Below are 25,570 nucleotides of genomic sequence, written 5' to 3' on the forward strand. Positions count from 1 at the left end.
AAAATGTATAACGCTGATGTTCCCATTTAACATTAGAGATTCCAATGTTTCCTATTTACATTCAAAAAAGGAAATCTGGCTTATATATACAATTGGAAGAACTTATTAACTCATATTTAATCAAATGACAAAAATGATACTATGGCAAGGAATATAAGGATTAAGCAAATTAATTAGACATAAAGTTCTCAGACTCTAATACTGCATTCCTAGTAAGTTTAACTGTCACCTTCTGTGCTACCAAAACTTCAAAACAGATTTATTTTCTGAAAGGCTCGAGAGTAGGGTGTTGGGGAATGACTTATTACGTTAACCAGGGATTGTGTGTATATAATTGCAAGCTGCAATCACCATGACTCAATTATATCCAAACTTTTAAAGCTTTTCTGTTAAAGAAAGAAGGAAGGGAGGAAGGAAAGAAAGAAGAAAGAAGCACAGAAAGAAAATTAGGTCTTGCCTAAAAGATTACTTACGAGACTTAAGGAATTTACACATTCATGGCTGAGTGCTCAATAATACATTCCCAGTGGAATGGTCTCTAGAAATGTCTACAATTAAAAACAGAACAATAGAAAAAAAAATTGAATGGCTTACTCTCTAGTTGGTGCGTTAGTGGAGGATTCCTTTTCTGAATCAGGAGAGCTTAGGGTTTGCAAAATACAATGATTTTTTTCAGTGGATAGGGCATCTCTTTCTTGCTCAGCATGGATTAATTTTAAGGCCTCTATTCCATCTTCTCTCTCCATCTTGCCACCTGGATTTGGCTGTGGTTCTGGGCTCTTTAAAAACAGGTCATCGTCTTCACTTATTGAAACAGTGAGGTCACTGCTGGTACTCCAACTTTCCTCCTCCTTCTCTTCCTGCTTATTTCTGAAGGGCTTTTGTGACTTTGGGTCCCCGTGAGCAAGACGATCTGCAAGTGGGGACACGAATCGATTACCAATCACTGACTTCAGGGGGAAGCAAGGTAACACACAGCAGAATCATTTGTCGGTTAAAAATGCGGAGAAGCAGCCCACACACAATTCATTACAGAACTTAAAAGCTTAAACATATTTTCAAACGTTTAAAAAAATCACAGTGGGTTGAAAAATCAGTAAATTCACTTGCACGTACATTTTTAAGAGTTCATTAGAATGGAACTTGCTGGCAAAGATACTATTTTATGACAAAGAGAGATAATTAGAGAGTATATTTTGTCCTTACATAAGATCACTACCACCCAGAAACATCAGCAACCAAACTCAGCCTCTCATCCCACCTGAAACACCTTCCCAAGGAGAATGCTTCTCTTGAGACCACTTATTTTCAGATTCACAGTATTCTGAAACTGTTATCTGAGAGACTGGCGGGCTGGCTCTTTTTTCCTCAACTTCAATATGTTCCCGTGTCAGTATTTCTCCCTCTGATCCCTCTGATCTGCTGGAACTGTCACACTTTAAATCAGTGGTTCTGTTCTCTGGACTTAATCTTTCCTGTAACGGGGAATTGAGTTCAGCAGACTTTTTGCCTTCAGATAAATTACTCTTGCCATGACGCGTGTTACTTCCTATCTCCAAGCAATGAGTTTGCTCCTCCTCAGACAATACACTGGCTGTGACTGGCGTTTTCTCACCAATCTGAAGAGATGCCTTTCCATCTATGCTGTCAGACTTATTTAAGCACTGTGTGTCATTACTAGTTTGTACTACACAGCTCTCTGTCACATTACTTCTCTGGGCTGTCTGTCGGTGTGAATGTGGGTCAGGAATTGAAAAGTTCTTTGTGGGTTGGGGAGATTTGTGCTCTGTACTGAAATCTCCCATGCTTGAGACGGCTGACATTTGGCGGCCCATAAAGATTGTTGCTGGTTGATACAATCCTCTTGACATGGCTGTTCCTGAGTTAATTCCCTCCTGCACTGCAACCTGCAACACCAAAAGAGATGTGAGCTAAACATATTGTGTATAAACAATTAGGTGGGTTTTTTTTTTCCGGAAATGAAAGGAGGTCAAACAAAGCATGATTACTGAAATCAGCACCTACCATGTTTTATTAAATTCATGCCTTCCTATATAATGAATGAGCAAAAATCAGTAAAGTCCATACAATTTAATTTTAATAACAATGATAGTTCATAAAACCAACATAGTAAAGAAAGTAGGCCAGGTGTGGTGGCTCACGCCTGCAATCCCAACACTTTGGGAGGCTAAGGTGGGCAGATCACCTGAGGTCAGGAGTTCGAGACCAGCCTGGCTGACATGGTAAAACTCTGTCTCTGCTAAAAATACAAAAAATTAGCCAGGCATGGTGGCAGGTGCCCGTGATGCCAGCTGTTTGGGAAGCCGAGGCAGGAGAATCACTTGAACCCAGGCAGCAGAGATTGCAGTGAGCCGAGATCATGCCACTGCACTCCAGCCTGGAGACTCCATCTCAAAAAAAAAAAAAGTAAGTACAGAATATATGTTTTTGAAAAAAGAAATACATGCTTTGAAAAGACATCATTAGGAAAGTGAAAACATAACCCACACAATGGGAGAAAATATTATAATTATGTATCTGATAAGGGTCTAGTATCCAAAATACATAAAGAAGTCATATAATTACATAATAAAAAGACAAATAGCCCTTAAAAGTGGGAAAAGGATTTAGATAGACATTTCTCCAAAGAAGATATATGAATGGCCAATAAACACATACAATGATACTATCGATGCTCATTAGGAAAACATAATTCAAAAGCACAATAAGATATCACTTTACCCACTATGGTGGCTGTCTTGGTCTGTTCACGTTGCTATAACAAAATACGATAAACTAGACAGTGCATAAATAACAGAAATTTGTTTCTGATAGTTCTGGAGGCTAGGAAGTCCAAGATCGAGGCAGGCGCCAGCAGACTCTGGGTCTGGTAAGGAACTGCTTTCTCTCAGACAGCATCTTTCTGCTGTGTGCTCGCAGGGTGGAAGGGGCAGGCAAATTTCCCTGGGCCTCTTTGATAAAGAAACTAATCCTGCCCATGAAGGCTCTGCCCCTTGATTCAATCACTTCCCAAAGTCCTCACCCTCAAAAACCAACACCTTGGGGATTAGAATTTCAATACATGAATTGTGCCGGGGGCGGGGGGGACACAAATATTCAGCCCATATCAATGGCTATACTAAGAAAAATAGACGTTTTAATTTAGGATATTTAAGATGGAGAGTACCCCTCCAATAATCAGGAGAAATATGAGATAGAAATAAAGACATTATCACTTACAGGTTCTGGGGAGTACACGGCATACCTGGAGGCCAGCACACAAACGTCAGGGAGCGCAGGCAGAGAGAGAAAGAAAAGGGACCCGTGTCCTCACACGGTGGAAGCAGTGGTTTGAGGGGAAGGACACATGAGCCAATGTCTTTATTGGGTCCCAGGTGTTATCCAAACAGGTTTCCTACAGGCAGCATGGGGAGTTTTAACTGGTGAGTTTAAAGCAAGCAGGCATGAGTTTTGGGAGGTTACCCAGTGACTGAGAGGTGGTCACTGTGGCATATGGTCCATGGGGAATGTGAAGGTCAGAAGGGCCTGTCAAGCAGGCTGCATCCAGCTGTCCCATAGGGAAGTGGTCACCAGAGAGCAGCTGTGTAAGGCAGGTATCCGGACCAACCACACTGAGGAACTGAGGAGGAAGGTGGAACTGCCAACTGTGTCAGGGGTGACTCAGTCCTGCTTCTGGTATGAGAAGGTTCAACTTAGATTTAAAATGGATGCTGAGGCAACATAAAATTATAAGAATTCACTATGGCCAGGTGCGGTGGCTCAAGCCTGTAATCCCAGCACTTTGGAAGGCTGAGACGGGTGGATCGCGAGCGAGGTCAGGAGATCTAGACCATCCTGGCTAACACGGTGAAACCCCATCTCTACTAAAAAAATACAAAAAACTAGCCGGGGGCGAGGTGGCGGCGCCTGTAGTCCCGGCTACTTGGGAGGCTGAGGCAAGAGAATGGTGTAAACCCCGGAGGCAGAACTCGCAGTGAGCTGAGATCCGGCCACTGCACTCCAGCCTGGGTGACAGAGCGAGACTCTGTCTCGGAAAAAAAAAAAAAAAAAAAAAGAATTCACTACAACAAGCAATAACAAGTGTTGTCCAGGATGTGGAAAAACTAGAATCATACACTGCTGATGGGAATATAAAACGGTGCAGCCACTTTAGAAGAGTTTGGCAGCTCCTGAAAAAGTTAAACAGAGTTATCACTTGACCAGCAATTCCATATCTAGGCAGAGGTATGGAGAATGTAAACATATGACTACACAAAATCTTGTACAAGGATGTGCATAGCAACATTATTTATGATAGCCAAAAGTGGAGATAACTCCAATGGCCAACATTAGATGACTAGATAAAATGTAATATACTCACACAAGAGAATAATTTTCAGCCACGAAAAGAAATGAATTACTGATACCTGTTACATCATGGATGAACTTCGAAAATATCATGCTAAATGAGAAGCCAGCCACAAAAGACCATATACTGTAAGATTTCATTTATGAAAATGTTCAGAATAGGCAAATTTTTAGAGACAGGAAGTAGTTAACTGTTTGCCCCAGGCTGGGGACTGAAGGGCGGGGGTGGGTGGTGGGGAGTAGAAGGAATTGGGGGAGGTAAAGAGTGATTGCTAAAAGGTATGGGGTTTCTTTTTCAGGAATGAAAGTATGCTCACATTGATTGTGATTATGGCTGTACAACTCTTAATAAAAACTATAAAGCTGTCACAAAAAAAGAAAATGAACAAATGAATAAAAAATCCTTAGAAAAGAAATTAAGTTATGCAGCTAGGAAGAGATTAGGAAGAATTCCTGGCCCTGAGGCTGAGGTGGGAGGATTGCTTGAGCCCAGGAACTTGAGACCAGCCTTGGCAACATAGTGAGACTCCACCTCTACAAAATAAAAAATTTAAAAAAAATTTTTAATTAAAAAATATTTGGGCACCTGTAATCCCAGCTACTCAGGGGGCTGAGGCAGGAGATTTCGCTTGAACCCAGGAGGCAGAGGTTGCAGTGAGCCGAGCTCCATATATACATATATATATATATATATGTATAAAATTAGCTAGGCATGGTGGCACACACCTGTGGTCCCAGCTACTTGGAGACTGAGGCAGGAGAATTGCTTGGGCCCAGGAAGTCAAAGCCGCAGTGAGCTATGATCGCACCACTGCACTCTAGCCTGGGCTACAGAGTGAGGCCATGTTTCAAAAAAAATTAGGAAAAGTACATCTCTCCCATCTCTCCCCATAGAGGGAGGAGGGACAGGAAGATCCAGCAGGACAGAAAAGTATAGAGGAAAAAGGAAGTTCTACCTCCATGATCCTTTAGTCCTCTAGCTGTTCTCCCCAGAGAAAGCAACTCTAAGTTTCTTGCAGAAAGGACTTTGATACACTAGTAGGTATGTGCGTAAAGGGTGACATACTTTGCATTATATAATTATGGTTTTTATTATATTCAATTTTAACAGCAGCATATTATCCTATTCTATAGATGTACCATAATTTATGTAAACAGTCTGCTATTGAAGGACATTGGTTTGTTTCCCACCATCTTCCACTCCAAATCATGCTGCAGTGATTATCCCTGAGTGTATGTCTCTCTGCACACAGGCAAGTATATCAGTAGGACACTTTTCTAGAACTGAAATTGCTGGGTCAAGCCTGCCTTATAGAATATTGTCATTTTACCATCCAAAGAGGCCATTATGTCATTTTAAAGAATTTTCCATTATACCATATGGTTTAAATAGCAAAATGATATTAATCAACATTCTGATTCATCAATATGAATAGTATTTGTAATATACTGGTGTCTTCTATTCCTTTCGTAATAAAAAAAAGCTGATATATGTTATACTGATATAATAAAAACAAATTTTAAAACAGGAAAAATTATCTATTACCACTACCGTAATCTAACAACTACTTTCATTTTTTCTGTTATAAAAAAACTAGTTGTGTAAATAGATGGCTCTGAGGGATGGGCTGCTGTGGAGACTTTAGCAGGGCTAAAAGGGCTGAGGCCTCAGAGTGGCTGTGCAATAGCAGTCATTTGGTGGAGACATGAGGCAAATCAGTGATCAGACTTAGAAGTCTGAGAAGGCTTTAATTTTTCATTTTCAAGACCAGTTTATGAAGTGTTAATGCACCAACACCAGAGCAATGACTAACCCAGTACAGGGAGGACATGGCAGGCCTAAGCACCTTCCTCTTTTGATCTGCTAAAGGCCAAGCCAAAGCACAAAAGAAGGCACATTTCAGATATGAGAAAGACACCTGAGGAGGGCCAAAGGACATGCCCCTGAGTTACTGCGCTCAATTAGTAATTCTCAAATGTCTCCGACCCCCTAAGAGAGGCAAAACTGAACAACGAATCCAGAGCCAAGAACTGGAGAGAAACAGCAATCAGACTGGTAATCTGCAGAGTCAGGAAAGTAGCAGGGAACCATGATGTACTTATGGTAAATGCTTCAGAACTACAGAAAGTGAAAATAAGGACCCAATTCAAGAGACAACACTGTTAGCAGAGGTTTATTTCCCAACAAGAGGAGCATTTATCACTTTCTGTGATAGCAAGTAGTTATTAACTGTTTTGCAATTTTGCCAAGCATTGCCAGACTTCTTGGGATACTGAAATCTGGGTCCTCAACAAACTCTAGTAATATACTAATTAATAAGTACATGGCATGTTAGTGGCCTGTAACAAATTAGGAGTTATAGAAAAGTGGCCCTTAATTATGTGTAAAAATAAAAGTCTGTGGATGATGCACCATTCATCCAAGGGCCCAAAAAAGGCAACATGTACTTGAGGATATGCTTCAACTCAATAGGAAGGTTGTCTTCCTGCGCTATTTCTAGTTGTTGCCAGTATTATTCATAGGAAGCAGTAACTTTTTATTTTGACATAATTTAAACAATATTTTTTATTTATAGAGATGTGGTCTATGTTGCCCAGGGTGGACTCGAACTCCTGGGCTCAAGTGATCCTCCTGCCTCGGTCTCCCAAGTAGCTGGGACTGCAGGTGTGCATCAACATGTGTGACTTTATTTTGATATAATCTTACACCTACAGAAACATTGCAAAAATAATACAAAACATTCCCCTAACAGTGTTTAGCCAGATTTACCAAATGTTTACATTTTATCCCATTTATCACTTTCTCTCCCTCTACATATATGTGTTTGTCTCTGTATGTGTGTATACTTAAATATAAGCATACGATTTTTTTCTGAATCATTTGAGGGTAAGTTGGGACACCCTGCCTATTTACCACTAAGCACTTCAGTGAGCATTTCCAAAAGCACAGGGACATGCTCGTTCTTGAGCAAAGTTCATGATTAGAATCAGAAATTTAACACTGATATAATCTTGTTTTCTATTCCACAACCCATAATCCAATTTTGTCAATTGGGCCAATAATAAGCCAGTAACAAAGTCATTTATTATTATTATCATCAAGTATTATATACTATACATAATTGTTTCTGCTATACTTTTATACAACTGGCAGCACAGTAGGCTTGTTGACACCAGCATCACCACAAACATGTCAGGAATGCATTACACTACAATGTTAAGTCACAGGCAATAGGAATTTTTTCAGTAACCCTATGTCTAAGACTGACAACAATGTAATACCATTCTATAAACATTAAATTTTTAAAAATTTAAATTATAACAATCCTGGATTGGGTCCTGGAACAACAAAAAAAGAAGACATTAATGGAAAAACTGGTAATATCTGAATCAAGTCTAGAGTTAGTTAATAGTAATGTATCTGTGTTGGTTTCCTAGATTTGACAAGTGTAGCATGGTAATGTAAGATGGTAACAACGGTGGCAACTAGGTGAGGGATCCAAGGGAACACTCTGTACTATCTCTGCAACTTTTCTGCAACTCTAAAATTACTGTAAAATAAAGATGATTTTTTAAAAATTATAACCCCCCAGTACTGAGGAAGGTTAGGTGAAATAGAAGCTCTCACACTGTTGGAGGCTGAATACATGGGCAGAATCCTCTTAGGGAAGAATCTGGCATCAAGAGTCCTAACCATACTTGTTGCTTTGATTCAGTAATTCTATATGGAAATCCATCATAATAAGGAAATAAGGCTAATAGAAAAAACCAGCTATGTGGACAAACAAGTTCACTTAGAGCATTATTTAAAATCATAAAAAGTTGGAAGCAACCTGTATGACTATAAAATAGGGAAAGGTCATGAAGTCATATAAATTGGGCAAATAAAGACTATGTCATAACAAAAATACTTACGCTTTAAAAATTACATACTCAGTATGCTTATACCTATATAAAATAAATCTAAACACAGGAAAAAGATATTTATCAAAATGTGTTTATATAGAATTATGTCAAGAATATTAACATTGCTATTCTCTTTTCTTTTTTTTGGTTTAATAAATTCAACTTGATTTAAACTTTTGAAAACCATTTTACTGAGATATAATTCACATACCATAAAACTTATCCTTTTAAAAGCATACAATTCAGTGGGCTTTTAGTATATTCACAGAGTTGTGCGACCATCACCACAATCAATTTTGGAACATTTTTTCATCACTCCAACAAGAAACCCCATACTTTTTTGTAACTCCCCATCCTCCCCAGTCAGTTCCCAGCCCTAAGCAGCCACTAATCTACTTTCTGTTTGTAAAAATCTGCTTATTCTGCACATTTTATTAATATTTAAGTGGAATCATATAGTATGTTGTCTTTTTTGATTGGTTTCTTTCACTTAGCACAATGTTTTCTAGGTTTATCCATTCTGTGGCATTTATCAGTATTTTATTCCTTTTCATGGCTGAATAATATTCTGTTTTAAGGATATACTGTATTTTGTTTAGCCATTCATCAGATGAGAACATGTAAATTGTGTCCACTTTTGGATTACTATGAATAACGCTGCTATAAACTTTTGTCCACTTTTTGTGTCCAATCTTGTACACAGCAAGCTGCTATGCTTGAATGCTATGCTATGAATGAAACTGTTGCTTCATATGGTAACTATATGTTTAACTTTTTCAGGAACTGCTAAACTGTTTTCCAAAGTGTTTGCACCATTTTACATTCCCACCAGCAATTACATAAACTTTAATAACAAAAAATGAGAAACTTGCAAAAATTAATTGCTGCTCCCTATAAGGCAATGCTGCATTTGAACTAACTCAATACTTGCAAAGTAAAATACTGGCTCCAGTAAAATGCAAGCTGAGCTTCTGTAGGCTTGCAGGTTTCCCATTTGCTGAGATCAGGCGCTAAGACAGGTGTCTCTTTTCTTTTTTAAAAGTCTGTCATTTTATTAGCTTAGCAACAGGAAACAGAGTACTCTTTAATCTTAAATTATGAACATTATTATGTGTCTTCTCAAAGCAGTTTCTGAGCCAGGGAAGCTGAAAAGAGAATGCCATGTTTCACATTATTGTTGACAGAGGAATAATATTAGGAATTCAAAAGTTTTTGGGAGACAGTTGTTATTGCCAAAAGCAGCAGCATGTATCAGTATTTAAGGATCTGACACAATGACCAACTTTTCCACACCTTCCTATTACTTTGTGTAGGTGAGTGCTAGAGATAAATCTATAATCTAATATTTTAGTTCAGTTCTTTTTTTCTTGTCAGTTATTCATCTGCAGTCTTAAACAATGTTGGGAGTTGTGGGAAGCAATAGCAAAGCAAATGAACATGACCAAAAATATTTATTAGTGAACAGAAGATAACTTACAAATCAGGAATTCATCTTTACTAGGAGAAAGAAGAGGAGTGAACATAAGAAGATATCAACAAGTTTAGAATTGTAATGATGTATTAATCATTATGAACTACAGTATTTAAAGGCAGACCTTCACCACTAATATACTTTGAAAAAAAATGTTATACTTCATGTTTTGCAAAATGCTAAGGAAATCTTTATTTTTTCTTCTTCTTATTATCTTCACAGACAAGGGAATAAGAAGCAGCAAGTTAAATGCAGAATGGAAATGAAGCTGTTAGACCAAATTTTCAGCTTTTCACATGGTACAATTATTGTTTTTAATTTCTATGTAAGCAAGTTCTTAAGTCACATTGAGAATATTTTTTAAAATCCATTAACAATAATTTACATGCAACAATCCTGAAGAAATTATTTTATGATTGTTATTATAAAATTATTATACATATTTTACATGATATACATATCACACACTGAACTGTGTCCAATTCATATGTTGAAGCCCCAATCCCCAATGTGGCTTAAAGGATAGGGCCTTAAAGGAGGTAACAAAGGTTAAATTGGGTCATAATGGTGTAACCTTAATCCAATAGAATTGGTGTCCTTATAAGAAGAGGAACAGACACCAATGATCTCTCTGTTCATTCACACAGAGAAAAGGGCACATGAGGACACAGTGAGAAGGCCCCTTCTATGACTCAAGGAGAAAGGCCTCATCAGAAAACAACCCTGTTGGCACCTTGGTCTTGGACTTTCAGCCTCCAGAACTTCAAAAAATACATTTCTGTTGTTTAAGTCACCCAGTTTGTGGTATTTTGTTATGGCAGTCCTAGCAAACTAATACATTATGCCATTGTGATTTTTAAACCTTCTTCTTACATGCTGCCACCATGATAAATGTAGTCACCACCAAAATCGCACAACTTAGGCCACCAAGAGACATCTCTGGCCATGAAATTCAACAGTTACCGGAACTATCTAAACTTTAAGATATATCTGTTAAATTAGGCTTTAATGGTGTATTCTGTATATTATCTTACACAAAATCAATCTTTGAGTTGTCACCATCAAGTGGTATTATCTCCTATTTCTTCAATTCATAGGTAGTCTCCCTACCTCCACACCAACCTCTTCACTCTCTTAAATAAGTGGCAAGAATCCAGGATCAAAGTAAGACTACCCTAATGGAGAACAACAATGGTGATGATGGCGGTGACGGTGGCATCAAGAGCAGTGAACATTTATCAAGCATGTACGAGGTGACAAGCAGGAGCTAAGAGATTTATATTATCAAAACAATCATTATTATTAGTCCTACTCTTATGGGACTTAGCCAGGTTAAGCAACTTGTCCATGTTCACAGAGCCAGGATTCAAACCCAGATACCAGGACTCCAATGCAAACCTTTTATGCTACAATATTCAAAACTGAGTCAGTCAAACTCAAATTGCATTACTAAACCACAGCTTTTTAAAACAAACATAAAAATCCCTAATAATGAATCTGAAGCCTGTGCCTAATTTCTAACTTCGAATAACTCAAAATCTGATCTCACTAAAATAGACCCTGAATAGAACTTGTATATGATAAATAAAACCTAGTGTATGTGGGGTAAATGGAAGAGTAAGAGAAAAGCAGGTATGAGCTTCAAGAGAAATTTGGCATTCCAAAATAGTGCCAGCAGGTAACTTTCAAAATGAACAGAACACCCCAGAACCACTCTTCCAACATCCGTAGCTCTAAGCAACTGTCTTGGTCAAAGTAATAAAGTTAAGCTACAGTTTTCAAGTAACACTTCCTAAGAGGCTTAATAAGTACCTAAAAATGTCAAGGTAACAGCCCTTTCTTTTTATAATACAATTCAATATCCCTGTATATACTCCACTATCCCCAAATAGGGTAACTCAGGATAAAATTCTCTTAGAGAGCCCCATTCACAAAAGAACTATGCAGAACTACATCAGAGTGATAGAAAGGTGCCTCCACTTTCCATAATTCTGAGGGATATGAGTAAGGATGTAAGCAATTAACACTCCCCCACAATTAAAAGAACAGTCTCAACCACAAGCAGGCTCCTTCTTCCTAAAATGAACTAACCACCTACTCATCCCTTCTTCATAGGTTTAATTTTAAAAATTGTATTAAAATTATTAAATTATAGAAAGCAGACACAAGGCAAAGGGATGTAAAGAGCAAGTTACTTATTTTCCCTACCTCATTGCCTCTCTCTCCCCTCTACGAGGTAACTGAAGCCAACCAGTTAGGATGCCTATTCACACCTTCCTTCAAGCCCAGGACAACTAATTGCTTGATGGTAAGGTTTGGCCACTTGTACAAAGTGAGAGCGTGTTGTAAGCAACTCTCCGCAACCTGCTTTTCTCTCTTAGTAATATTCCTTGGACACTGCCCAGATCTGGGCGCCATATGCAGAGCACTTGATCATGAGGGTGCTCTCTCTCCCTAGCTCAGCCTCTCCTCTGCAGCTGCTCATTCAGGCTGCTTCCATATTTCTGCTACTACAAATAATGGTGCAACATATAGACTATATTTTTGCCATTTTTTAAAGATTTTCTTTCTAGGGGACAGATAACCAAATGTGGGACTTCTGGGACACAGCATATGTGTGTATTCATCATGACTGTTATCACCAGATTCTTTTCCAAGAAAGTTCTAGGCACTAACTTTTTTTTTCAGACTGCAAGAAGTATATCTTTTTCTAATAATACAGTATTTCATGGACGATAAGTATATGAATTTGGAAAGTCTTCTAAAGAACAAGAAATCAATACTCATTCTCCTGTGGAGCTTCTATAAACCCTTTTCCACTATCAAAAGGAGAAAAGAAACAGTGTTTCCCCACAAAATTTATCCTCTTCTTGTTGAATTGACTTACGTTTCTTTTCCCCTTCTCATCCACTTTTTTTCTTTTCCCCCTCATTCCACTACACGGTAGGCACCTGTATCTGTGGATATAATTTTCTCATTTGTTAGAGCCTCTGTCACATAATACACTTGCCACAGAATCCTGCCACAGAGGAAGACAGCCGGCTAGTCAAATGTCTCCACAAAAGGCAAGTTTTCTTATGAGAGAGTAGCTAATCCCTTTTTAAAAAGGCCCTCTCCCATCATTTTCCTAAGTAAATCCTTTCTCCCAGTAACTGAAAAGCAGACTGATGTATTTATGAAGACTCCAGACGAGTCTCCCACTTACTAGCTGTATGATTGAGAAATTAAGTTACCTAATTTATTTGAGCTCCCATTTCCTAATCTGTAAAATGGGTATTAAAATTGTTTTTATTTTGTAAGGCTGCTGTAACCAATATGTATTTCTATATGCCTATATATATAAAGTCCTTAGAACAGTGCCTGAAAGACCTATGGGGGAGCTGTTCATCAGAGCCACACTCCCCACTAGGTCCTTGAAAGGCACCCTCAAAAGCAGGAGTGCAGAGTCCAAATGTCATCTGCCCTCGAACACCACATGAAATGGGGAGTACCCTTCACTCAGAGAGCAGCTCTCCCCTCTTCCTCCTTTCAGGTGAGCAGGCCATCATCACTCACCAGGTGCAGGGTGCTGTGGGGTGGTGCGGCGGGGAAGAAGGGGCCAGGACCTGCCATGTGGAAGCTTACTGTTGAGTGAGCTGGGAGAGAAGAGTATGTTCTACCCTCTCCTGAAAAAAAGGTCTGCAGGTCTGCAGATGTAGTTTTAGGGCCAGGACTTGAAATACAATTTGTATAATTCGAGTTAACTTCTAATTGTTTTCTGAATACAAACACATATAAATAAGAAATCAATATAAAAAGGTCCAGCTGAACACAGAGAGACTACTTTTTGACTTGTCATGGCTCTGTCTAAATCAAGTACAGTCATAACTTTGAGAATGGCAGAACTGAGGGCCACGTTCCCCATGAAGGCAACTGCTCAGAGCTCCCCTCTAGGGAGATTTTTGTGTTGTTTATAGTTGAGCAGTGATTCAAGGGGGCTGCTGGTGAAGGCAGCACTGTGGGCTAGTAAGGATAAGAAATCGGGCTTATACAGAGAACTCTAAGGAATAACCTCTACCTCCTCCACCCACTGTTATTTCCCTGAGCAGGTGTGAGAGGGCGGGCCCATATCCCTGGGCCCTCACCATCCCAGTACCTGCCCAGTGTCCTCCTGTAAGCACCGTGCCTCTTGGCCCAAGCGTTTCTCTCAGCTGCTGTGCAGCACCAGAAGAGGAGCCAGGTGCGGCACTCTGGCAGTGGCAGACCTGGAGGGGAAACACCTCCCTTTCCTACTCCGCAAATGGGATATCCCTGAGGCGTGCCCTATACAGTCATCCAAGGTTCCCCAATGGGACTGAGAGCCAGGTGCTCTGCGTGATAACCCACTCAATCACACACTCTTACAGCCCACTTTCCCTTCCCCCTGCCACCTTCCCCTCTTTTCTATCTGTGCGTCCTGGGACCACCTCCCAAATAAACTACTTACTCTCAAATCGTTGTGTTAGGGTCCTTCCCAGAGGATTCCAATTCAAGTCACTTGCTCTTTCAATAGAGACACTTCAGTATAGTTTTAGGATTCCTTTTCCCCCTTGCTGCAATATTTATTTCAATAAAGTTTCCCCTACACAAGGTATCTGGTCCCTTTACTCTTTGGAGATGAGCCAGGTCCTACAGTGGCTGCCTTGGTCTCATGAATGGTGCTCAGATCCTGGGAACAGGATTCTATCTCACCTGGAATGGAAGAACACTTTCCATCATCTCATACTGGGGTGTTGTCTTCTCTGTCACGTGCCTCTCCTGCAGTGGCACTGCTCCTGGGAGCACCTCGGACACATGCTCAGATCCGTGGCTAAAGCCACTGCAGAGTTCATCCCTGCATACCAGGCACACAGCCACCTCCTGTGGCTGTGCAGGCTTTCTCCCTTCAAGTTCTTCTTCAGTTGAGCTGTAACGCATTTCTTCTGCCCAACAAAGCCAACAGAAATGGATGCTTCTTTTATTGCAAACATGGGCAGTTTAGGGGGCAGGTCCTCTGCTTGCCATGGCTCACCTGATTCAGCTCAAATACTACAGTACCAAGGAAGATCATTTCCTCCCTCAAGTCTAGGTAAAAATGTAGTACTTAAAGTTTTTATTTCACCAGGAATTTCTCCAACTTTTGAAGAGCTTCCCATACTACCTTTTACCCATACTGCCTTAGAAGGCATTGTTGCAAGGTGGTTAATAGCATGGACGCTGAAGTCCAATGGTCTGGGTTTGAATACTGCCTCTGCCTGATTGTGTAGTTTTCGACGAGTTAACAAACTTTTCAGAGCATTACTATAAAATGGGGGCAACAATATCCTCTACTTCCAGGGTTGTTGAGAAGATACATATAAAGTGTTAATACAGCACCTGGCAAAGTAAAAGTAGAGTGATTATTACCCATTGTTACTAACAGTATTAAAAAGTGGGAATAACACCTTTGTAACCATTCTCCACCTGATCCTTGCAGAGAGGGTGACCAGAGGGGAAGTGACACTCCTCCACAAACCTTCAGCTCTGTGATGAAATTCCCTGGTCCTCCACACCTATCCAGCCCTGATAGAGTATAATCAGTTTGCTTCTACTTCTAGTAGAATATATTTCACAGCCTAATAGTTCAAAGAAACTGCACAACCCCATCCCCAAATGCATACTCTCATTCAAAAATGCCATCTCAATCTTTCTTGAGGACATACATTTTTATGTGTTTTTATGTATATTCTCTAGTCACTGTTCTTCAACCAGAAGAACATGCCTAGAAACAGAGTTTGCACCCAAAATAAAAAATAACTATATATATATATAATAGAGGTGAAGAACTATTATAGTAAAATTTGTGAGGATTTGAGTGGGGCTTGAAATGTGCCTTTTTGGTAAGACACATTTTTCGTAAGCTAAGTAAATTCATAGTGGAAACAAGCATGGCGGCTGAATAGACTATTAACCCTTCTAAGTGATGTATGATTCTAAAGAGCAGCCACTGGATGCAAGCAAACAATAGATGTCCTACACCAAAACTGAGCCAGGGTTTTACATTTATAAAATGGACACACACCACTTGATGACTTTTCTTGGCATTCACGTTACCGCCTACGGTTGAAAGCTGTACAGCCACTTAAAAAATATCTTTTTATAATTCAGAATGATCACCAATTTGATCGATGCTCTCCCCTTTATTAGTGTTTCCCTCCTCAATGGCCATCTCCCATACAGGCCCTCCATTCTGTTAATTCCTCCTGTCTGAATGGAGCCTCATTTCCTCAGCTCCACATATTCCTCCCCAGGCTCATCCTGCACAGCACTGCCAGCCTCATCTTCCTGCAGCTGCACACATGGGATGTGACCGCTTTGCTCACAAGTCCTTCCTTCATTGACCCCAACACACACACACACACACACACACACACACACACACAAATTCGAGGAGGAAATCTCAGTTCTTAGCCTGGTACCATAGTTTCAGGTACCAAATCCCACAAGGTAGCTTTCCAAGCTCATTTTCTGCCACTGACTGGCATCCTGCCCATCCTTCTATGCCACCTCACACACCACCTCCTCCACCAGGCCTGGGGTTACTCAATTCATGGGAAGCAGGACCTTCTTTCTTCTCACTGCTCATGCTTGTCCCATGTGACTGGCACTTTATCACACACTATTCTGTGCCTTAGAAAGAACATTGCTTTGTGAGAAGCACTTTGAAGGTAAGAAAATTGTGGCATTTATAGAGTGGCCTACTGTGGCTTCTCAAACAGAATAGATGCTTAACAACTACTTACTGATTCAACCAGTGACTGTACTACGCTTCAGGAAAGGCCCTGGGCCAATGACCAAGACCAATTCATATGACCGCCCAAAGAAGACGAGCTTGGATTTCCACTAAACAGTAAGACATAACTCATATGATAAGGAATTGTTCAGGAATTAGTAGAAGGAGTCACTAAAACATGATTTCGCTGAAATGTATTTACCTTTTAATCGGTTGAACATTGGTGGAAAATTAGAAAAGGCAAAATATAAATTTCTCAAAATGTTACCAAATTGATTCTTACACAGCCAATAGTCAAAGCTTTTAAGGAAATGACATCTTTCCATATAAATGAAAAGACTTCTAATTATTATATGTAAGATTTTAAGGGGTTGTCAACTGTATGTCTCTTGCCCTAATTTTAAATATGTCCTAAAAGGAGACACCATAACTATATGTAAGGTAAAGAATCAGTGGGTAATAAAGGAAAAAAAAGCTTCCGTTTTCCTGAAGTACCACTGACACTGCCATGCTAAGAATATGTCTATCAAGAATGGCACAGAAAGAACTAACCGGCTTCTAGATTAAAACACATCAATTATTTCATGACCGAATGTCAAACAGAAAAACTGCCTGAATGCTTTAAAAGTCTATCACATCATACCACATTTGGCCTACACGGAATGGCATATATTCATCATTTATCATTAAAGGCCTTTTTATATAGGTCAAAGTTGCTAGGGCTTGGTGTTTTGTATCTCACAGTTTAAAGAATGCTCTAAATTCTAGGGTTTTTTTTTTTAACTTTTTAATCTATGAGGAAGGAAAACGAAAACTTCCTATAAACTCAGATTAATGCCTGCTAATGCACGGAAGAAAGAAAAACTAAAACCTTCCTCCTACTATAAAAACAAAATAGTGTGGCCTCTGTTTCTTTTCTGATAAGAGTCTTAAATACCAAACAGTTAACTGCATAATAACATTTACTGGCAGCCAGGCAGCCTGCTTAGCAGATATATAAAGCAGGTAAAAGGAGAAAAAGTTAATTTCTTGGCTGAATGATTCCATCGGTAGCTATAGGGCAAACCTGAAAGTCTTTTAGTAAAGTAGCAGTTGATTCTTCTATCAATCTGTAGCACACATACTCTTCCAAGGAAAGCATTAAATATGAAAATCATATCCCGTTATCATCTGTTTCCAGCTTTCAGCCCAGTAAGCTTTTCTTAATGAATGCTGCAGCCTAAGGAACAAGCACGCTGTTGGCTTTTCTGAATAATGGAGTGATGCTACCATTTTTGCTTATTACAATATCGACTGGCTGAGGGGGTTTCACACATAGTCACAAGTGACTACTCTTGCCAGCATGCTCCAAGTTATTACAAGATGTTTTTAGACATTTCATCTAAAAGAGCTTTACTGCTTTTAGTGAAGAAAACATCTATGGTCTTGAACAGAATCATTTATATGGAGATAGGCGGGAGGATTAGAAGCCTGCATTACAGCAGATACATAGCAGAATTTATTTAAGTATTCCTTGCCGATCTTTTTGTCTATTGCTTAGATATGCAATCTGTTCTTTCCACTTTTTCTGTGCAAAGGTTAAAATGTACAGAATTATATATATTCACACAAATAAAAGAATCAAAATGCCATATTTTGTTTACTTTTCATTTAAAACACTTCTCAAACTAAGAAAAGAGCAGCTACAAGGCATGATTTAGAAAAATAATTTTACCTACTGACAACATTGAGGTTTTCTTTAGTCTATCCTTTCTTCCCAAAGTAACTCCCTTTCAGCAAACTTAATTAGACGTTAAAGCAATATTCTGTAAGCAAAAATCTTTAATCACTTAAGGTTTAATCAAAGGGATCTTTCTAATAAGATGATTTTATTTGAAACAATATCTTAAAATATAAATACTCCAGAACTCCTCTCTTAACAGAAAGGTTATCAATTTAGTTTATTACCTTTTCTCTGTCTTCATCTTTCAGTTCACCTTTTAGTCCCAGACTATCTTTTGAGGGTAGCGTCTTCTTAGTTTGAGTCTCATATTCAAGCTAAATATAAACAAAGTTTGATTTTGTGATAAATATTTTTACAACTAGCACCTGTCTGTATACTGCAGTCTTTACAACATACAGGGAGCACTGAAGTAGAAAGTAAAAGCTGATGTTGCCACGAAATTCACCTTATCTTAGAAAATGAACAATTTTGCAAATAACACATATCGAAAGTTGAGTTGTACAAAATGCCACAATTTTTAAATAAAATAAGATTTGATGGATTTTTACTTTCATCAACTTAGGGAATAAAATTTTTATATATACATATACACACATATATATGTGTGTATATATATGTGTGTGTATATATATGTATACAGTTTGATACTTTATCACAAAAATTCAATTCCTTTATTATGAAAGTAACACATTAGACAGTGTTTCCTTTTAGAAGTTTTGCCCCAAACAAAAGAAAAAAAAAAAATCAATCCTACTGATTTCTTATCTGTATGATATCTACAAAATATCATGATTCTGATCATCACAGCAATTGAGTATACTTGCTAGATCATCAACTTAAAACAAATTCCATTTTCTATGAATAAAAATATACTGCAGACATCAATGATCAGAATCCAGTTTGCTCTGGCACTAATAACTACATAAAGATGTCTGCATCATTACCACACTATAATTGGTGAAAGTGATTCAATCTTAAAATGACTTTTTCTTAAAAGCAAGACATAAAAAAGCACTTTGATTCAGGACGCTAGTAATTAAAGCCTTAAAAAAGTCATGGATTGTGGTCCATCACAGATAAGTATCAGAACATTTTCTAAATTAGGCAGGTATGTACTATAATTAGAAACACACCTATGAGATGATGAAATTAGAAAGCTGTTTCCTTAGTTCTCTGATTGAACATAAAATAGGCCCGAGCTTTGTTCTCACACACAAAAACTGAATGGGCACTAATAACCAAACTGATTTGTTTCTCTCAAAATATTCTGAAAGGTATTATTAATATATGCTGTCTCATTTTTAGTAACAGTTAGGTATGGATTTTTTTTTAACCAGCAGAGTACTATTAACATGATAGATGGCAGTAATTCTCTAAATAGATACTCAATTAAATGAAAATTTTATAAGGCCAGTACAAATGATAAAATGATAAACTAAGAATAGATAAAGCAATAACGAAGATAAAATTTACGCCTCTCTGTTCCATATCTATTCCTTTGAACTCAGAGGTGTTTACATTTTAACCACAAGAGCTTTAAACAGGCATCCCTTACAGATTCAGTATCTCAAAAAAGAAATGGGGGATGAATTACAATACAAACATACAATTACAGGCTAAACAAAAATTCTTTTTTCCTGTGACTACAAATGTTTTCTTATGCTCTTTGAGATCAATGAGCAGTGTACCTGATTTCCTCATTATAGGATCATTTCAGAGCCATACCTTCCAAAGACAGAGCACTTTCTCATAGAAATATGGGAGTTTTATTCAATTCATTTTGCTGAAGGAAAAAGGAAGTGATAACTGCATAAAGTCTTCCTAAAGAACAGAAAGAAGTATCTTTAAGAGCCCAATTTAGATTGGTCTCAATGCAACTGAAAAAGTCACTAAACTGTAGATACTCTTTTTCTAAATAATGCAAATTGAAATGGCACAATGAAGTTGCAGAGATACAATGATAAATTAATGATTGATACAGACTGTAAGCCTGCATCCCCTAGGACCATGGATTTCCATCAAAAAATGCTTTGTTCTCTTTTTTCTTTTTTTTCCTTTTTATTTTTATATACAACACCTGGTTATTATCCACGTTCTGAACACTGGAAAGCAGGAGTTTTCCACAGTGCTCTCCAGAGCCTACTCATGCACCAGTAACATCTCCTGGTCTGGAGCCCCTCTAGGGATAAATAATTCCCTTATCTTCCTAGCCCCAACCCGAGAAATCTGTTTTAATAAACCCAAGAGCACTGAGTTAATCCATCAGGTAACTTGTTCTGTCTGTCACTGTATTGCCTCACAGCATTGGCTTGATGCTGCCCACCTAAACTTAGTAGGACCTTCCCATTTACTCCCTCACTATGCACAAGTAATTTATTTCAGCGGAATTAATGAAATCTGTTAACAATGACTGGGGGTTGATGGTGGTTCTCGCAGAAGTTTCTGGTCTCTGGGATTTCTCTCCAAGCTCACAAACGTTTTCCATTACGTTACTTTCTGTATTTTCACTTCCGTCAATTTCCCTTCAATCACTTTACTGTTTGCCTGAAAGTGTCACCACTACCTTTTTTTGCCACAGACTTCCTTTTTCATTGTTTTTCAAGGTGCTCAGCTAATTCTCAAGTTACAGAATAAGTGAATAATGGAACTGAATTGACATTTAAAATCTGCTGGCCCTGTCTCCTCATATTAGTTGAGGAAATGGGTACAGAGAGTTAACATAATGGGCTGATTTTTTCCTCAAGTCAGTATGAGAGACGCGACTAAGATTCACAGTCTTTTGTTTTCTCTTCTCCTATTTTTTTCCAGTATCTGTGCTTCCTCTTAGATCGTGAACTTTTACCAAAGAAATGGGGGAACGTTTATTTGTTCAACTAATGTATATTAACAGGCAAGACACTCTGGTTGATAAAAAATGGTATGTGCTACACACTTTGTCCTCCAGGGGCCTGAAGGTTGTGCTCTGCTCACAATGTCTGTCACAATCCTTAGTAGAAATCAAATCAGAGTTCAAAAGATTTGTTCTCAAATATTAGCCCCTTATAAGCATACATAACCTAATGACTGAATTTTCAAGGATAAACATATCTATTTTACTTTTTTTTTTTTTTTTTTTGAGACAAGGTCTTGCTCTGTCACCCAGGCTGGAGTGCAGTGGCATGATCACAGCTCACTGCCCTTCAACTTCCCAGGCTTAACCAATCTTCCTACCTCAGCTCGCCAATAGCTGGGACTAGAGCACATGCCACCACGTCTAGCTAACTCTTTCTATTTTTTTGCAGGTTCTCATCATGTTGTCCAGGCCTGGAGAATCACATCTTTAAATAATGACATTATATATTCAAAACCCCTCTGCTATTAAACAGAAATGCTAACTGGGAAGGTATAATAAAGAGTATCATCAATACCACATTAGTTCTCACATACTAGTTCATGGTCCATAACAGAATGAGATAAAAAATACGGAAGAATTAATTTCAGTCAAGGGGGAAGTCTCGATGCTTACTGAGTGCTTATTATGTGCCATATTCTGGGTCAGATACTGAGAGCATTGAAATAATAAGACAAGGAGCTCACAGTGAAGTGGGAAAACAGACATGTAAACAATTATAATACCACGAAGGAAGTGCTTACTGAGATAATTATGACACAGACCCAAGGCAGGGCAGGGGGAAAAAGGCCTTCTAATTGAAGGAGGTATGAGATAATGTGGTGCTTTCAAGGAAATGCAAATTGTTCAGCATGCTTAAAGTACTGTGGATGCATGTAAGACTGTGTGTGTGTGTGTGTGTGAGAGAGAGAGTGTGTGTACGTGTGCGGGAGATAAAGATGTAGAGAGACAGTGGGAAGATATGGGGGTGGAAGAGTTAGAGGATCTGGAGGAGACAGATTTGGGGGTAAGAAGAGGCAAGGAGACAGGAATAGGAGAGTGGGGAGAGATAAGAGGGAGAAATGGGGATGGCAGGAGAAGGTGGAAGGGGACAAATTAGGGAAAGATGGGGAGAAAAAATATGCACGTCTGTGTATCTGTGTGAGAGAGACAGAGAGTGTGTGTGTGTGTGTGTGCATGTGTGTGCGCACGTGTTGGGAGGAGTAATAAGGGTGAGGCTGCGCTATGCAGGCAGAGACCAGCGTCTGGACTTTGTCCTGAAAAGCCTTGGCCAGCATTTCAGGCCAAAGAGAGACCTAACCAGATGAAGACTCTTGTGCCTGCTATGAGGATCCTCCCTGAATGCCCTGACATGTCAGCCTCATGTCTGGCAATACTGCCATGAGGGAGGCTAAGGCAGATGCTGTTCTACACATGTCCCCGGGACCTTTCTGGTCACTCTGAAGTTCTGGAATCTGGGGCTCCATGCCTAAGGCTTCTCGGAACCTGGGAAGGCTGCTCTGGGGAGTGTTTGGTTAATTCCCTACCACCTACAACCTTGCCCATCAGTCCTCAATCAGTGCTGCTTAGGAGCTGCTGGACACATATCCCAAATGTGCAAACCACTTGCCAGAAGTTCCCTGTAGGATTCGGCGCCGGGCTGACTGTGGCAGCTGGCTTAATCCCCCCTTGCCTACTAATTCCTTATCTCCCAAATAAACCACTAACTGTCAAATCCCTGTTCTCCAGGTCTACTTCAGGGAGAACCCAACCTGAGACAAGGATAATGGGCACCTGAGTGAAACTGCTTTAAGTTAGGACCAACTGGGGCCCCTTTTACAAAAGCAGCTAATACAGGGAGCAGGGGGGCAGAATGAGGGAGACGAGGGCACACTCCTCACAGCATTAATACTAATATTTACATTCTTAGGTCTTTTTAAATTTATTTTATCATTATTAATTTTTTTTGGAGAGACAGGGTCTTGCTCTGTCACCAGGGCTAGACTACAGTGCCACCATCACAGCTCACTATAGCGTCAACCTCCTGGGCTCAAATGATCCTCCCCCCACCTCAGATTCCTGAGCAGCTGAGACTACTGGAAATTTTTTGTACAGATGGGTCTCACTATGTTGCCCAGGCTGGTCTCAAATTCCTGGCCTTAAGTGATCCTCCCACCTCAGCCTCCTAAAGCACTGGGATTACAGGCATGAGCCACCATGCCCAGATCTAATATTTACATTTTTGAACTGTTTATTCAGCCCCTTTATCCAACTGACATGTAGCAACATAGATATAACACTGTATTTTCAAAACTACATAACACGTCAATATCCTTTAAAAGCCCTAAAAATTATTATAGGCCTCCAAATAAAGTATTATGAGTCACAAAACCAGTTGACAGCGTTTTCAGCAATTAGCTCATTTTAAGAGATTTTAACCCTATATAATGAACTGGGCCCAGCCCACCTCTACAAAGTGGGAGAAACTCACTTTGTACCAATTTGGGCAAAATCCCCACTTCTCTCACACGGATTCACTTGGTTTCACTTTCTGGAATTCTACCAATTTGAAGTCCATGTGTATTAACTGTAGTCTGTTCAAGGTGAAATACCTGTGGCATTTTGGGGTGCGTGGGCAATGCACTGTGAACACCTTTCTCCTAAGACTTATGTGAGGTCAATCAAGAAAGCAGGTAAAGATCTGATACCTGGATGGGCAGCATTAAGAGGAGACAAGTGGTTCTGGCATACCTGGGCCACCACTAGACACTAGCCCAAAAGGAAGAAGCAGAAAGAAATGGGAAAACACGAGACAAACATCCCCTATGCTGAAGCTCAGCTCACTGCACAGCTTGCTGAAGAAGGTGGGATCACTGGTGGGGTCTCTGACATTGCTATCTGGGTTCGTAGGCACACAACAAACATTGGCTTTGGACCTAGGGTGACTGTCAAAGTCCAGTTCTCCATGGAACTCACATCCTTCCCGAGTGTAGTGCCATGATTTGGCCTTTTATGCTACTAGAAGAATTTTTTTTAAAGGCATTCCTTATCCAAAATTCAAAAATGGAATACCTACATAATTTCTGAACCATATTTATTAACAGAGCTTTTCATATTCCTATCTAGTTTGTCATGTTAAAATGGTCCCCCATGTTGACAGTCTTTAGCAGCTCATACAAGTTTTTTATAACATATCCTATTTTATATAACGAATGCTCTCAATATAAAAAAATTACAAAAGATGATTCTTCCCTTCAAATTCCTTCCTCTCAAATTTGGTCATAATAAGAAATCAACAATTAAATGAAGCCTCAATATGAAAATAAGCAGAAATTTTCTATTTTTCCTTTATTTTATTGGGAAGACAAAATTCCCTCCTTTGCCCATCACTTTCATTTTCTCCATGAAATCTTTGAAAAGTAGTTTACAACATTGATACTGACAACTTTTTTTGAACTTTAAACATTTTTCATGAATACTAAAATAAAAAAATGAGGAGCTAAAACTTGCTAATGTTTGAGCACATTTAACTGTGTATCTTGGTTTCTAAATACCCCTCTCCATTAAAAAGAACCACAGCTCCTTGGATAGGAGGCTAATTCCACATCTGAGGGAGAAAAAATGTGAGGTGAACCTGGAATATCTTGTTATGCCCCAGATCAAAGAAGGCTCAGAATCAACGGGGTTATGTCAAAAGGACACAGGAGCCAATCTAGAGAGACTCCCACTGGCCAAATATAAGACAATAAAATGACAAAAAGAATAATTACTGTAATTGATAACATACTAGTAAATAGAAATTCACAAGTCCATCATAACATTGAAAAAAAAAGGGGGTCTATGGCCATACCACCCTGAACATGCTTGCTCTCATCTGATCTTGAAGGCTAAGCAGGGTTGGGCCTGTTTCATACTTGGATGGGAGACTCCTGGGAATACCAGGTGCTGTTGTAGGCTAAAAAAAAAGGGGGGGGGGGGAGTGAAAGAAAGAAAAGAGGGAAAACACTCTTTGTTATAGAGGAAAGCCAGTTAACAGAAGATACAATAAAACAGAAAATCACCATTTTTCAAAACCTCCACTAGAAATAACTGGTTCAGGCAAGGCTCATCTATGGGTCCTAAAACCATTAGGTGAAAGGATATTGAGGAACACAATATTCCCATGATGCCAACCCATCACTCCATAGATTAGTTACTAACATGCAAAGGGGAAAAAAATGTACCTTACAATAGAGACAACTAGAGATCATCATCTTAACCAACGGGTCAAAGTCAGCCTCACCCAGGGGCCACCTGACATCACGGGCCTCCTGATGGGATGCAGTTGGAAGTATAACCTCAGCTGTCTATTTAAATTAAAATTAATTAAAATTGGCAAAATTAAAAATATAGTCTTCAGTGTCACAAACCACATTTTAAGTGATCAATAGTCATATATGAGCAGTAGCTGTATTAGATAGCATC

The 25,570-nt window shown here is 39.1% G+C and overlaps 1 protein-coding gene across 4 annotated transcripts in view; it reads right to left on the bottom strand.

Annotated features, from left to right (window-relative positions):
- The window catches only part of KIZ (kizuna centrosomal protein), a 122,584-nt gene that overhangs the window by 84,501 nt on the left and 12,513 nt on the right, over window positions 1-25,570 (bottom strand). For all 4 annotated transcript variants that reach the window (XM_030914896.1, XM_010369107.1, XM_010369108.2 and 1 more), the window contains exons 4-6: window positions 18,462-18,551; window positions 1,262-1,907; window positions 595-913 (exon numbers count right to left, since the gene is read on the bottom strand). In XM_030914896.1, coding sequence (XP_030770756.1) covers window positions 595-913; window positions 1,262-1,907; window positions 18,462-18,551 — 1,055 coding nt within the window. The remainder of the gene's footprint in view (window positions 1-594; window positions 914-1,261; window positions 1,908-18,461; window positions 18,552-25,570) is intronic.

This window comes from Rhinopithecus roxellana, chromosome 13 (genome assembly GCF_007565055.1).
Source record: "Rhinopithecus roxellana isolate Shanxi Qingling chromosome 13, ASM756505v1, whole genome shotgun sequence".
NCBI lineage: Eukaryota > Metazoa > Chordata > Mammalia > Primates > Cercopithecidae > Rhinopithecus > Rhinopithecus roxellana.